This window comes from Schistocerca cancellata, chromosome 10 (assembly GCF_023864275.1).
Source record: "Schistocerca cancellata isolate TAMUIC-IGC-003103 chromosome 10, iqSchCanc2.1, whole genome shotgun sequence".
Lineage (NCBI taxonomy): Eukaryota > Metazoa > Arthropoda > Insecta > Orthoptera > Acrididae > Schistocerca > Schistocerca cancellata.
Genome location: NC_064635.1, coordinates 162,022,987 through 162,039,221, shown reverse-complemented (window position 1 = coordinate 162,039,221; position 16,235 = coordinate 162,022,987). Strand labels below are relative to the sequence as shown.

The following is a 16,235-nucleotide window of genomic DNA, read 5'->3' as shown; positions in this document are numbered from 1 at the left end:
GTTGCTTGCAGCGCCACTGCAACGATTTGTTCTTCTGCTGCAAAACAAAATGATCGTCAAATGAATGCCATAACGTGATATATTGCAACAGAACACCTACGAATCGAACTTATGGTATCATTGCTATCAATTACTTGATTGGTGAGTCGTTTAAGTAGTTGCACAGTGGAATTCGTCATAATTATTGCAATCTCGAATCTGTGTTATCTTTCCAGCAATATGCTGCTTGAGAAATGTGTTATCTTTGACATATGATCGTAGGAATGTTTACAGTATGTATGTGTGTATTCGGTTGTATGCAGAAGCAATGAGAGACCTGTGAAAATTTTGTAGTTTCATTAGTATATTTTCCGGTTGTTATACAGTAACAAACACTTACAGAGCGAGATGATTGCGTTGGAGTGTCGTTTTAGACAAGTAACAGGATTGCTACTTCGTAGATGTTATGCGAGGTACGACTGAATTTGTTCTCAGAATTATTGTCTGCATTCAAAGTAATTAGTCTAAGTGTACATTATTTACCATTGGGAAAAGGGAGAAACTGTGATCGATCATTTAAATTACGTGCGTGGATCTATGATAGATTGTATTAATATTTGACAAGGAGCTGTCATTTGGCACAATAATATTGATCCTGTCACGACCAGCCGTTTATATTTATACGAATCACAACTATCGTAACTGAAATTTTGTGTGAGGTATATGTGTTTTATTTATTCTTTCATCCTGGGACCATCCCACAATGATGTAGGATTTGTCATCGTAGACAACGAATAGATTGTTAAATTAAACTTTTATTCTCACATGACGTACATACTGAAATCATTGATTGAAAGTACAGGAGACTCATCAGTGTAAATAATTTAACAGTGATACATACAATGTGTGTAAAAATCATTCTTAATTTACAAAAATCATTGCAAATTTGTTTCATTACATTGCAAAGAAATCTTCATAATCATTTAAAATTTTATTGAAAATAGTTTTCTATAAATAATTTTGTATTGGTATTTATAAAGGCAAACAATTCATAAAATAAATACATGGAATAGTTAAATTTTTAGATCCTTGATTAGATAGGCTTAATTTTATACTTATTTTTGATAATAGTTCTTTTGAAGTAGTAATATTCTATTGAGACTACTTGCATTATCCCAAAACATTATTCCATAATGTACAGCCGCGCAGTCTAGGGCGCTGCAGTCATGGACTTTGTGGCTGGGCCCTCCCTCGGGCATGTGTGTGTGTGTGTGTGTGTGTGTTTGTCCTTAGGATAATTTAGATTAAGTAGTGTGTAAGCTTAGGGACTGATGACCTTAGCAGTTAAGTCCCATAAGATTTCACACATAATGTACAATAAATTCAAAATAGATTTGGTAAACAACTTTTCTTTAACTATTTATCTTGTAATAGAGATGAAGCCAGTCGCATTTTTACGATTTATTCAACCATGAATGTGTTTTTGAGCCACTGCAGGTTCATCATCAGATGGAGGTGTTACAGGAACATTATGTTGTGGACCAAGTGTAGCTAGGTGCAGTGTGGGTGCTGCTAGTGGAAATGTCAGAAATTTAGTAATACATGTACATATGTGTTGTCTGCAGATAAAACTGAGTGGGATATTGTATTTAGAGGTAAACCAACCTGTGGACATTTGTGCTGTCCTCCTTTGTATCCCTTCAGTATCCCCTGTTAGTTGCATTTGGTATGGCTCCCACACACATGCAGTATTTTATGGTAGGTCACAGGAGTGATATTGAGCAATTTCCTATGCATGCCCATAATATTCTACCAATAAAGCGAAGTCTGCCACCTACGTTAGTGAAACTGAGCCTATGTGATCATCCAGTTTCATATCCCTGTGAATTGTTACACCCAGGTATTTGTATGAATTGACAGATTTCAATTGTGACTCACTTGTATTGTTGTCACAAGATACTAGGTTTTCTTGTGAAGTGCACAGTTTTACATTTCTTAATATTTAAAGCAAGTTGCCAGTCTGTGCACCACATTGTAAACTTATCAAGGTCCAACTGAATATTTGTGCAGCTTGCACCATCTGTGAAAAGTTTAAGGTTACTAATATTGTCTGCAGGGTCATTAGCCTATGCTGAGGTGACAAATGTCATGAGATACCTCATAATATTGTGTTGTACCTCCTTTTGTCTGGTATAGTACAACATATGGACATTGCATGGACTCAACAAGTTGTTGGCAGTCCCCTGCAGAAATCCTGAATGTGCTGCCTCTGTAGCTATTCATAACTGTGAAAATGTTGCTGGTGCAGGATTTTGTGCACGAACTGACCTCTTTTTTTATGTCCCATAAATGTTTGAAGGCATTCATGTCAGGGAATTGGATGGCCAGATTATTCGCTCAAATTGTCCGCAGTGTTCTTCAAACTATTTGCGAATTGTTGTGGCCCATTGATGTGGTGCATTGACGTCCATAAAAATTCAATCATTGATTGGGAACGTGAAGTCCATGAATAGGTAAACATGGTCTCCAGGTACCTGACCATAACCATTTCCAGCCAATGAGTGGTTCATTTGGAGTAGAGGATCCAATCCATTCTATGTAAGCACAGCTCATGCTATTATGGAGCCACCACCAGCTTGCACAGTGCCTTGTTAACAACTTTGGTCAGTGCATTGTTAACAACCTGGGTCCATGGCTTTGTGGGGGAGTCTGTGCAACACTCAAACCATACCATCAGCTCTTACCAACTGAAATTGGGACTCATCTGACCAGGCCAGGAGAGGCACTGCAGGCAATCTCATGCTGCTAGCAAAGGCACTAGCATCAGTTGTCTGCTGCCATAATCCTTTAACACCAAATTTCACAGCACTGTCCTAAAGCATACAGTTGTTCAATGTCCCACATCAATTTCTGCAGTTATTTCATGCAGTTTTGTTTGTCTGCCGGCACTAATAACTCTACGCAAACACCACTGCTTTGCGTCATTAAGAGAAGGCTGTTGGCCACTGTGTTGTCTGTGGTGAGAAGTAATGCATAAAATGTGGTGTTCCCGGCACACTCTTGACACTACAGATCTCAGAATACTGAATTCCCTAACAATTTCCGAAATGGAATCTCCCATCCTTATAGCTCCAACTACCATTCTACATTCAAAAGTCTTAATTCCCACCATGCAGCCATAATCACATCAGAAACCTTTTCACACAAAATCGCCCGAGTACAAATGACAGCCCCACCAGTGCACTGCCCTCGCATTCCTCGTGTAAGCAATACTACCGCCATCTGTATATGTGCATGTCGTCGTCCCATGACTTTTGTCACCTTGTGTATACTACTGTATAAAGACAAGCCATCGTTTAGCATTGTTACCAAAAATTTCAAAAAGTTCCTGATTGATTGACTTCAAAGTTTCACACAATAATCTAATAAACGTTCAGACTGATATGCACGGTTCTCTAATAAACATTGAGACAGTCATTGGCTGTATATTTATGAAACAAAAACGTGCATGTTTTCTGTTAAAGCTAACTGTGGAAAGCAAAATGCTGTCCTGTGAAAATGTTTTGTTTTGTTTCTTGCAATCAATTTTAACTGCAAAGCAGAGCATTTAAAACATTAAACAAATTGTTCCTTCATATATATTCATTCTCTTTATCTGTAATTTTAAACAAAAATTGCATACAGAGCAATATGGTGTTTTTATTTCTTCCTTGCAGTCGGTTTTAACTGCAAATGAGAACGTTGTATTATGGCTCATCATCTTATGGTCAGAATAGTACTACAGAATCTGAATCATTTGAAACTTTGTAACCCTACCCATTTGCAGGTTAAAACATGCGAAATACTGTCATTGAAGCTACTGTCCTCACAGGTCGTGCAGCAGGAGAGGTCTCTCATACCCCATGTGCCAGTGATGCCAAGCAATTGACCCATTTGATTCATGATCATGGTTTCATTCTCAATAACAATAAACAAGGCTCAGGGTCAGCGAGAGGAGGGAAAGGTGATGGAGGGGGGGGGGGGGGGGAGGAAATGGACATGAAGAGGAGAAAGAACACGAGCAGAGAGAGGGGGGAGGAGGTGATGATGGGCAAAGAGAGAGGTTGTAGGATAAGATGAACAGAGGGAAGGGAGAGGAGGAGATGGACAGAGAGTGGGGTAATAAGGAGATTAGTACGTATCAATAATTTCCATAAATATGTAACAACTACGAAGCATTGCCGGGTTTGCTAGTATATGAGGTGTGATCAAAAAGTAATGGGAATTTTTGTTTTTCTTAAAGAATCTTTATTTGTTCTTCATCAATATCAACATTGCTCCCTTCAAAATAATCCCCGTATAGATGCCAGCGCTTTTTCCAATCTGGGGAGCACTGCCGGAATTCACTTTTTGTTACGGTGTTCAGCTCCTTCAGCGATTCTGTTTTTATCTCATCAGTAGTGGCAAAATGACATCCTTTCACGGTTCTCTTCAGCCTCGGGAACAAAACGAAGTCACAGGGGGGCCGGGTACAGTGAATACAGTGACTAAGGCCATGTAACACATTTGTTTTTTCCCAAAAAATCACAAACAAGCTTAGAGTTGTGAGCAGGAGCTTTATCGTGATGCTATTTCCGTGAGTGGTTTTGCCACAATTCTGATTGTTTTCTTTGGATTGCTTCATGCAAACGATGCAGTCTTCAGGTAGCATTCCTTTTGACTGTGCAACCATAAGGCAGGAACTCATGATGAACTATCACACTGCATTTGAAGAAAACAGTGAGAAGAATCTTCACACATGGTTGAATTTCTGTCTTGGCTGTTCAGGCAGCTTCCATTGGGGTTACTGGTCCTCGGTTTTGATGTGGTACCTGTATACCTACATTTCATCACCTCTTGTAACCTTCTTTAGAAATTCTGCATCATCGTCAGCGCCATTCAGTGGTTCTCGAGCAACGTCCGTGCAATGTCATTTTTGGTTGAAATTCAACAATTTTGGAACAAACCTTGCTGCAGCGTGTTTAATATCGAAAACATAAAAATAATCACTTGGCATGACCGAAAGAATATGTTATTAACAGCAACCTCTCTGTTGGTGATTTGGAAATTTTCCAGAACAATTTTCTTTACTTTGCCCACATTGTTGTCAGTAATGATGTTCTAGGGCTTCAAAGTGGTTGTCGTCTTCAGCGTCTTCTCGGCCCTCTTTGAAACATTTATACCACTTATAGTAGCTTTGCCAAAGGCCACAGTCAACATTTTAAATGTGGTGCTGCACTTTATTCCTTTTTCAAGCAAAATTTAATGCAAATCCTTTGTTCCATCTGTTTTGAAAATAAAAACTTGCTTAGCACTTGAGAACACACACAACCATTTTGACTGCCACAATAAACTAAATATTCAAAACAGTTGATAATGCAAACATGCACCAGGAACATTTGTACCAACAGGATAAAAAAATGTGAAAATTGGATGTATAAAGCCCACAAAATAAAATAAAAATCCTGTTACTTTTTGATGACACCTCATACAATATAAACGGCAAGGGGCCCAACACACTCTTGCAGCACACCTGAAGTTACTTTCACATTTGTCAAAGACTTTCCGTTTGAGATAAATATGGTGTTTTCTCCCCACCAAGGAATACTTCAGTCACAAACTATGCATGGAACCCCCTGGGATTGTACTTTGAATAATAAACGTATGTTATTCTGTTGACTGCTTTTAGAAGTCATGAAACACTGCATCTATGTGACTGGTTCGATCCAGGTCATTCTGTTCGAGATACCTCATTACCTACAATCTCAGAATATGTTCTCGGGCTTTGCAACAGCTGTCAAGGATATTGGACAGTAGTTTCGTGCATCACTTCTGCTATCCTTCTTGTAGAAGGATGTGACCCGTGCTCTCTTCCAACTACCGAGAACAGTTTTTTTGTTTGCATTATATGTAGTAGATTATGGCTAAGAGGTTCTAACTCAGTCACAAATTTGGTGTAGAATCTGATAGGGATTCTGTCACGAGCTGGGGCTTTGAACCTGACCAAAGGTTTAGAATCTTGGGTGACTAGGAAGGTTTCTTATAGGTGGCTCATAAATAGTTTGATATATGGTCGTGTAATTTTTATTTTAACTGAGAGCACTGTATTTGAGTATTTTACATTCACTGTTTATCAATTTTACCTTAAGTTTGTAAACAGTGGTTGTCAGAATCTCAAAACCATTATTGACTTTTCGTGAGCAATGCACTTGAACTAAACACTGGAACTGCAGTGCAATACTGGATCAAAGCCTCTAAAATGTATTGTAAATAAATAAAAAGATTGGTTGCATTTCTTTCATTTTGTTGTAAAAATACAATCATGGAAACATCCCACAAAAAGTGTATGTGCAGAGTATAAAAATTAACTAACTACATATTTATACTCAATGTTTACACAAAACAAATAACACTTTTAGCTGTAGTAAAGGCGTGGTTACCTGCTCCGATATAATGGAGCTGGACGCTGTGGAGTTTCGTGAAGAATTGAAAAATATGGCCGTCACGGAAGTGCAGAGCTATATGTGGAGAGTCAGTCGCACATTGGAAAAATCTGCAACATTTATCCTAACTTTTAGCACTCTAGAATTACATGAACAGATCCTTGCAGGCCATATCTGTCTAAAGATTCGCTTGTTTGTTTCTAACCCAAAGATTTGGCCATACCACTGTGGGATGAAATGCGAAGACTATGTGTGGACATTGTGGACGCTCAGCTCATGAAAATCAGGCAATACGTCTACACTTCCTCTGAAATGTATAAACTGCTCCATGGATCACCCAGTATGGAGCAGAAACTGTGAGGTTTACACGAGGAAAGGAAAATTCAGGAGTTGAAAGTTAACAAGACTTGTACCCTATTGTGAAGCTGTAAAAGCTTTCAAAGCTACGCAACCTACGGTTTTTGCTACTTTTTTTGCATCAGCCCTTAAGAAGCCAGCCGCCAAGTATGATGCCTCCACACAAACTCAGACCACAGATTCAAGTACGAGCATATGCACTTGTCAGTGTACCTGTGGGGGCAAAGCTACACTTGAACGAGAAATCATTTGGAAGCTGTCAGCGATGGGCTTACAATCTAAGCCACATACTGCTGACCACCATCAGAAACCTACTAAGCCAGCCCCTCAACCCAAGCAACCACATCCTCCCATAAGTAAGAGAAAACATCCCTCAAAAAGTAGTTCAGAGTTAAAAAAAGTGGAGTTAAACCTTCGGACCAGTGAGCTCTCACCCTCTCAAATGGGGACTTTACTCTTGAGGATGTGTATTTCCACTTGGAGTAAATGTAATGTAAATCACTGCTTTTGAGGGGGACAGACATGACAAACCATCACTAATCAATGGCTCCCACAAGTACTTTTGTGTTACAATGGAATTTAAATGGACACGTTATCACATTGGGAAGAATTACAGCTCCTGGTGCAGGAGAAACTGTTCTATATAAGCTCACAAGAAACTAATTTTAAAGTTAGCACCTATACAGGAAGGACCACATTATTGGAGACAGAGCTAAAGATAGAATGGATGATTTTAATGATGACAGATGCCACTGCTCGCCCGACCCTCTTACCACGCCCATATGAGCAGGTGCTGTGAAAGTTCTAGCTCCATTTAACATCACAGTGAGCTCTTTACATCTTCCACCTTATGATCCTTTGGATGCAGATGCAGAACTCTTCCAGGTACTCCCACACCAAGTCCTCCATGTGGAGGGACTTTAATGCACTCAGTGTGCTGTGGGACTCGGCTACCACTTGTTCCAGGGGTTGAATTATCGAGCGACTTGTCCATTCTAAAATATCTGCCTTTTGAACTCGGGTCAGATGACACACTTTTTCACAGCTACAGGGTCCTTTTCAGCCATTGACATTTATTTTTGCTCCCCAGGTATTGCAGACTCAATTCAGTGCAAAGTGGCTACAGATTTATGTTCTACTGACTATTTCTTTTGTGGATCTGTCTGCTGACTCGTATGGTGGTCGACAAGAGACCTCGAAGATGGATGATTCAGAGGGCAAATTGGTTGCAGTACAGGTGGCAGGCTATTTTTGAAGAAAAGGCTTGTGCACATGAGACGGTGGCCCGTATCACTTGTGAGATACAATGGGCTGCCACAGAGTCCACCTAGTGGGCTAGCAGCAACCTCAGACAATGGCCTGTGCCTTAGTGGAGTGACAACTGTTGCTTGGGAATCAGAGCCAGACAAACAGCTCTGCAGAACTTCAAAAACTATTCAACTACAGAAAATCTACATACCTTCAGATCTGTGAGAGCACATGCGAGGCAAGTGATAAAAGAACGGAAGAGGGATTCGTGACTTCCAATAATTGATCCCCTTCCAATGCGCAAGTTTGGGAATCAATAAGGTGGATTTCAGGCAAGGGTGGTACACATCCCCTTCACGGCCTTGTCAAGAAATGGAGTCTTGATGGATGTGCCTAAAGATGTTGCTTAGGTTTTACTTGAACACTTGTTTTACGGTCACTGCATCATCCAGACAAGCTCCTGCGTTTCAGGTGTTCCGCTGGACTGCGGAGATGGGAAGCTCCATTTCTTCCCGCATAATAAGGAAGTCTACAACCTTCCATTCTCCATGTGGGAACTGGAATCAACTCTGTCCATAGCCAGGGCAGTGTTCCTAGAACAGATATAATTCTTTATGCCATGCTCCGTTATCTGTGCCCCATAGGGATAGGACAGCTCCTTTCTTGTTTCAATAAGATATGGTTTGATAGACGGTACCCTAGGACTTGGAAGGATGAAATATTAATTCCATTATGGAAACTAGGCAAGGACTGTAACAGTTACCTAACTATAGCCCTTATCAGTTGTATGCATAAGACTTTGGAACACATGGTCAACTGCCACCTCATCTGGCTGCTGGAATCCTGAGATCACCTGAGCCACTGAGGTTTCAGGTGCTACCATTCCACCCACGACAACTTAATTCTACTGGAGGCGACGATACAGGAGTCCTTCTTATGCGAAAACCATTTGGTTTGTGTGTCTTTTGACCTCAAAAAAGCAAAAAGGATACGACACTACTTGGAGGTACAACATTCTTTGCCAACTTCATGAATAGGGATTGCGTGGACATCTACCGCTTCTTGTCCAGTCCTTCCTTGATGACAGGCACTTTCAGTATCACATTGGTGATGCCTTACCTGACGGCTATTTTCAACAGAATGGGGTCCTCCAAGGCAGTCTATTCAGTGTCACATTGTTTGCCATCACTACCAATGGTGTGTTTCCACTGTCAGGAGCCCTGTCAAATGCTCTTTGTGGATGATTTCTCAATCTTCTACTCTTCCTCTTATCTTACAGTGACAATGAGGCAGCTACAGCTGACCGTCAGGAGGCTGGAAATCTGGGCCAAGACAACTGATTCTTGGTTCTCACCAGAGAAGACTACATGTGTCAATTTTAATCTCGCTCGTCAAAGTTTTAACTGACCAGTGTTCACAATGGGGTACAATATTTTACGTTTTCCGGAAGCTGTGCGCTTTTTGGATTTATTATTTGACTCAAAGTTAAATTGGTTTCCACACACGAAAGACCTACAAATAAGGAGCTTCCAGTCATTTAACATTTTGGAATGCCTTTACGGAAAAGTATGAGGAGCTGACAGGTCCTGCCTCCTGCAGTTTTATAGGGCAGCATGGTCTACGAATCAGCCCATATTTCTTACCTCAAGATGTTTGACGTTGTCCACCATGAGGGCTTCGGATATCGACCGGAACCTTTCGGACCAGTCCAGTTGAGAGGCTTGTGAACCACCACTCTGGATTGAGCGACGTATCCTTTTGGCTTGACAGGCACTGAAAATTTCAGTGTCACCTCAGTCATTGGCATTTAGTGCAGTAGTTCAACGCAACTTTGAATGGCTGTTCAGGAATTGGCCCCATGTGACTGAGCCATTCGGGATACATGCTACTGACTGTTTCAAGGATATTGATTGACCAGACCTCTGAATACAAAGCCAAGGATGGAACGCAGTGCCACCTTGGTGTCTTCAGAGGTTCAAACTGATTTTAAGTTTGACATGGTACAAGAAAATTTGTATTCCATATTATGATTTTACAACTTTGTTTCCTTCCATTTTATGTATGTAATAAAGTTTTATCATTGTTTATATAGATGGATCCCAACAAGAGAATGTCTTTAGTTGTTCCGCTGTTTTTCCTGATAGGGTTTTCAAAGTATGTCTTCTGGAACAATTTACAAATTATGATGTGGAGTTAGTTATATGGCATTATGATGGCATCGGAGAGGATTCACAGACATAACTGTACAAGGTTTCTTGTCTGTTCTCACTCAATTAGTGCACTGCAAGCACTTCAACAAATGTATCCAGTAGACCTGTTGATTCAGCTCATCTGTGACTCCTTACAATGTCTCCACCACCATGGTAGAGAGGTGATCTTTTGCTGGGTACCTGGCCACAACGGGATACAGGGAAATGACACAGCCGACGAAGCATGTCGAGATGGTGTTGTGTGCCAGTGTGCCATCCCGTTGCATGCCGTCATCTCATTTTCTGACAGAAGCATCAAGCATCAGTGGGAGACTGAATAGTTGAAGGTGACAGGAAACAAACTGCAGTTGCTCAAGTTGACCACACAGGCGTGGCAGACTCCATGTTGGACTCACCGCTGGAAGGAGGGGGGACAGGCTGCGCATTGGACATAGCCCTTTAACATATGGCATCCTCCTCCAACGGGGACGTATGTCGTCTGTGAGGTGTGTGTGGTGTACCACTTTCAGTTCAGCGTATTTTGGCAATGTATGACTTATACATTGATAACTAGGCAGCTCTCAGTCTTATTGGAGATCCAACCATCATCCTCGCCTATCCTGATTCCAGTGTTACAAGAGTGGTGAAATTTTGTGAACAGTCAGGCTCATTCCTAAATTGGAGGAGGAGGTAGGCAGACTTTGATAATCATCATCATCATCATCGTCGTCGTCGTCACCACCACCATCATCATATACAAGTGACCAACCTATTAGCTGTGAAACTAAAGCATTTATCTATGTGGATGATACAGCAGTTACTGCCCAAGGCAAAACCCTTGAGGAGGTAGAGATAAAGCTGACAAGAGCTGGCCAGGTACTATATTGACAATCGTCTGAAGCCAAATCCTGGAAAGACACCGTCATCTATATACTTACAGGAACCACCTGGGGTACGTGAACAGAAGTGTCTGCCCCAGCACTATATTTCTACATAGCAGAATATTCGGCACCTATCTGGCAAAATTCTTTATATGCCAAACAGGTCAATTCAGCTTTGAAGGAAACTGGACACATTATGACAGGCTGTCTGTGATGAATTACTGTCAGTAAACTGAACCAAATTATAGGTATTGCACCAAAAAATGTTCGCAGGATGGCAGCCTTAGAACTGGAGAAGAAGAAACAGGAAACTGATGCCAGTCACCCCTTGTTTGGACATGATCCGCAACAACTGGGGCTCAGATCAAGGAGGAGCTTCATGCACAGGACCTCACCAATACTGTCATCCCTCAGAACTCCCCATGCTGAACTTTGATGACGTTCTTTGCCTGTGGCAAACCGAATGACTGTGAAAGAGGAACCAGCTAGAGAAACGCATCTTTGTTATGTGACATGGGAGACACTGAACAGACTGGAGACTGGAACGCCAAGACACAAAGTCAACCTCAGGAAATGGAGCTACAGCAGTGACGATAAAATTTGCTGGGATGGTGACCTGTGTGACCAACAACTGCTGGTCTGCAGGGACTTAGGCCAGATACATGTATTACTGGTGATCTTGCTGCAGCTAACAAAACAGCACAAAAACTGCTGTATACTGGGGTCTCCACACAATTTGAAGAGAATTATTTTGCTGTTTTTTTACCTTCCTGCCTGTATTTTATAAATTCTTGTACTGCGAATTAATCATATTTTTAGTGCCATTACTTTCTATCTTTATTTTATTGAATTTCCTCTGTAACTGATACTTTGTACGTTATTACTGTTCTACTGTATTCTCCTGGACACGCATTAAAAAAAAGTAGGGTTTGAGAATGTCTCATGCAGAAGGTAATGAATTGGTAAGCACAGAAACATGCTGTAGATGACAGCCTACTACCCAAACCACTAACATCATCTAGACTATAAATATTGTTTGTGGAAGCCTGCATTATATGAGTGTAGAGATTTGTTGTTGTAGAATTTGGTTCAAATTGTTGATGGCCACATTTCAGTGTAGGATATAGATAGTAGAACTTGATGTCCTCTCTGGAAGTGACCCAGTGCATGTAAATGGACGGCAATAGTTTTATTGATACATTGAATTAAGCTGTATCTGCCACGCAGGGTAGCCGCCACGATTCGCACGGCTCTCTCTGTTGGAGGTTAGAGTCCTCCCTTGGCATGGATGTGTGTGCTCTCCTTAGCGTAAGTTAGTTTAACTTAGATTAAGTAGTGTGTAAGCCTAGCGACTGATGACCTCAGCAGTTTGGTCCCATAGGAACTTACCACAAATTAGATTACCAGCAAGCTGTATCAGGTTATTGGTTGAAAGGCAACTTTGAGCGACAAGCTAATTGCCATTGCATAGAAGTACAGATAATGCATTCATGCCTGCTTCTATTTTTCTTCATGTAAGGTTGTTACTGTTATTACTATTATTAATTATACTAAAGCATATGTAATAGTGTAAATAAGTTACGAATCACTATTATCGTAGCCTCTGCCCAGCTGCTTGGTAAATTTGTGATACTCTGTTTTACAAAGTGCTTAATAACATCTGTGTCATTTAATTTTTACTTGTGTTTTTTATGTGTAGAAATGTGGCGTGGTCAGGTTTTTTTCCTATTTCATCTTTACATACTAAACTTATGGGAGTTCTGTGTATTGACTGTTATTTGTTTAACATGGAATTCATAGTATAGATTTTCATACATAATCTTAATTTTGCAGCTGGTTTGGGACCTCTGAGAAGGCTACCGAATATGGAAATGTTGTGGATGGCTTGAAGACTGTGTACAGCATGAAGTTATTGCCTCTGGAAAAGAAATATTTATTTCACGAATTTCATTCACCACAATTATTCGATTCGGACTTTGCTGCGAAGCCCCTGATACTCCTCATGGGCCAGTACTCGACTGGTAAAACGACATTCATTCGGTACATCTTGGGCTCCGACTTTCCGGGTATGAGAATCGGCCCGGAGCCTACGACGGACAGGTTCGTAGCTGTCATGCATGGCAGTGAAGAGCAAGAAATACCAGGGAATGCATTAGTTGTAGATCCGAATAGACAGTTTAGGCCTCTGGCAAGGTTTGGCAACAACTTTCTGAACCGATTTCAATGTTCACTGATAAATTCTGATGTTCTGAACTATGTCTCATTTGTGGACACACCAGGAATTTTATCAGGTGAAAAGCAGCGCGTGAATAGAGGTTACGATTTTGACGGTGTTTTACACTGGTTTGCGGAACGTGTCGATCGAATAATTTTATTGTTTGATGCAAATAAGTTGGATATTTCTGATGAATTCAGAAGGTGCATAGATATTTTGCGTTCGCAGGATGAAAAAATTAGAATTGTTTTGAATAAGGCAGACCAAGTGAATCAGCAACAGCTGATGAGAGTGTATGGTGCTTTGATGTGGTCACTAGGAAAAATTCTTAACTTCCCAGAAGTAGCACGTGTTTATGTCGGTTCATTCTGGGACAAACCTCTTCTCCACGATGAAAACAGAAGGTACTGACATCCTGAATTTATTGCATGTTTCAGTGTTTCCTTTCTGCAATCAAAATTAGGTCTCATAAGACAATTGGCATTTCTACAGGTTGTTTGAGGATGAAACAAGGGACCTTTTCCTCGATTTGAGATCACTGCCGAGAGATGCGATACTGAGGAAAATTAATGATCTGAGCAGACGAGCACGTCTTGCAAAAGTAAGTAATGAGTTACTACACTGAGGAATGCTTCAGTGAAAATTTCTATCAATAAAAGAATGTGAAAAACAACATTCTTAGGAAAAAGAAGGATTAGCTATTCAACTCTGGTTGTTTGTCTAAATGTGGATCCCTAAATGTTCATAATTTTTAACGTTTTATCCTATTGTTATAGCCAGCTACACACGCCACTGTAAATGGAGGTTTGCTCAGATAAGAAAAATGAGATCCACTGTCCCAGGAACTTTATCTGCAGCCACACCATCAATCTGTGATGCACATTTACAGATATAAAAATTTTGTAAACCACTTTAATCCATTCACTAAAGAAACAAAGGTTAATTCACACCGACTATCAAGGCACCATCATGGTATGGCACTGTCGTGTCAAGATTTATTCACATTGTCTGTTACATAACAGTGCATCAAGTCAGCTCAAGTCATGTTATCTCAACATGTATGGCTGTCTGCAACTGTTTTTTTCAGTCGCTAGTTGATTTTCAACTGTTTTTACACTCAAAAGTGCACATACATAATGCTGTAGCTTATGTACGTGGATGCTGGATTCAACATTTGTACCAAAATTATGTTTATTCAGCACAAATGTGTTGCAACTTGCACAGATAGCTTGTATGTTAGAGAACACAGACAGAAGTGCAAAACACAAAAAAAGAGCTTGAATGCAAAAAATGTTATGGGGTACTGAAGGGGATTCACACTCTAAACAAGGAGCTCAAAGGAGAGGAATCTGCATTTTATAAGTATTTCAGAAAGTTGAAGCACCCATTGTTTCATCAAATTGCACCCAGAATTACTAAAAGGAACACAGTGTTACAAGCTGGCATCACAGCCCATGAAAAGTTGGTTTCTTTAAGGCTAAGTTTTGTTGCCAGTCCAGTGCAAATTTTTGCGCAGTAGTCATATCTCCCTCAATACTGTTCCCTTCAAGAGTTACAGGTTTTCTTTATGTCTTGTACTTGGCTTTTAATGGTCCAAGCACCTTATTTGTACTGGGATTGGCTAGTGAAACCACATAAATATTGACTACTGATGCTTGCAAAACTGTTTCTCACACAATCTAGAGAGCTACTTAACAATAAATAAGCTTGCCATAAATGCTTATTTAAGCAAACAGCTCTGATACATTACTTGATGTATACTTTGAAAAAAAAAAGCATTTTTGCCACAGTTGCAGTGTCTGAAGATTTCAGTCCATTTCCTTATGAAACACTACAAATGCCTGACAACAAACAAATAAATTACGCTTACTAATCAATCTGATTCTACTCACGGTACTTTTTTCACTTCAAGTTGCAGCCATATTGCAATCCATTTCATTGTAGAATATTAAATATGGTACCGGTACATATAAACATCCACTAGTAGATGGCAAGTAATTTAGTATGCTCATGTTGTGCAGTTCAGACTGCTGTCTCACTGCTTCAATCAATTTTTGTCATTTATTATAAAATTATAAATTTTAACAAAATAAATAATGATATGAAACAATTTATAACAAATAACAAAAATAACGAGCAACAAACAACTGATATCAGACACAAAAACCACGCTGAAATGAAATATGGAGAAATGTGCACGGCTGTGTATCAGGAGGAAATGAGCGTAGGGTTATGCTATCGACAACAGACAGGTGATGTGGGCTATCGAAACTTTCTTCCGGAGAAACGTGATGGTGCCATGACGTGATGTGATGTGATGGGATGGAACGGCCCCTGTGGATGCCACCAATTGAAATGCAGTGTAGAATGTCTGACAGTGCCAAATGCTATTTTGCTTCAGGTGGACCACTTGTGGTGGTTGTTGTGTTTGGTGGGGTGAGTAGAGGGAGGCAGGGAGAGCGACTGGGTGTGGGTGGCGAGTGGCTCGGAGGGAGGTGGCCGTTTGCCGACTAGGAATGTGAGAGGGAGGAGTGGCAGGTATATGGGCTGGCACAATTGGATCGCCGGTGGGAAGTGGCATGTGCCGAAAGTGACTTGGTGTCACTAATTGGGAGGGGGTGACAGGATGGAGGAAGGGGAAACTGTTGGGTGGAGAATGTGGGCACAGTGGATTACCTGAGTTTCAGGCCAGGACGGTTACGGGAGGGGAGGACCTGTTGTAACAATAACTTCCATCTGCGTAGTTCAGAGAAGCTGGTGGTGGAGGGAAGGATCCAGCTAGCTCGAACTGTGAAGCCATTGAAATTGAGTGTGTTGTGCTCCACTGCACGGTGTGCCACAGTATGGTCAGTTTGTTCTTGACATCAGTTTGGCTGTGGTCATTCATCCTCGTCAACAGGTGTAT

General features: G+C 40.7%; 1 protein-coding gene across 1 annotated transcript in view; it reads left to right on the top strand.

The window, feature by feature from the left end:
* Positions 1-254: 254 nt before the first annotated feature.
* The window catches only part of LOC126106524 (EH domain-containing protein 1-like), a 49,560-nt gene continuing 33,579 nt past the window's right edge, over positions 255-16,235 (top strand). The window contains exons 1-3 of the mRNA XM_049912851.1: positions 255-452; positions 12,949-13,734; positions 13,823-13,931. Of these exons, the coding sequence (XP_049768808.1) occupies positions 388-452; positions 12,949-13,734; positions 13,823-13,931 (960 nt within the window). The 5' untranslated portion in view covers positions 255-387. The remainder of the gene's footprint in view (positions 453-12,948; positions 13,735-13,822; positions 13,932-16,235) is intronic.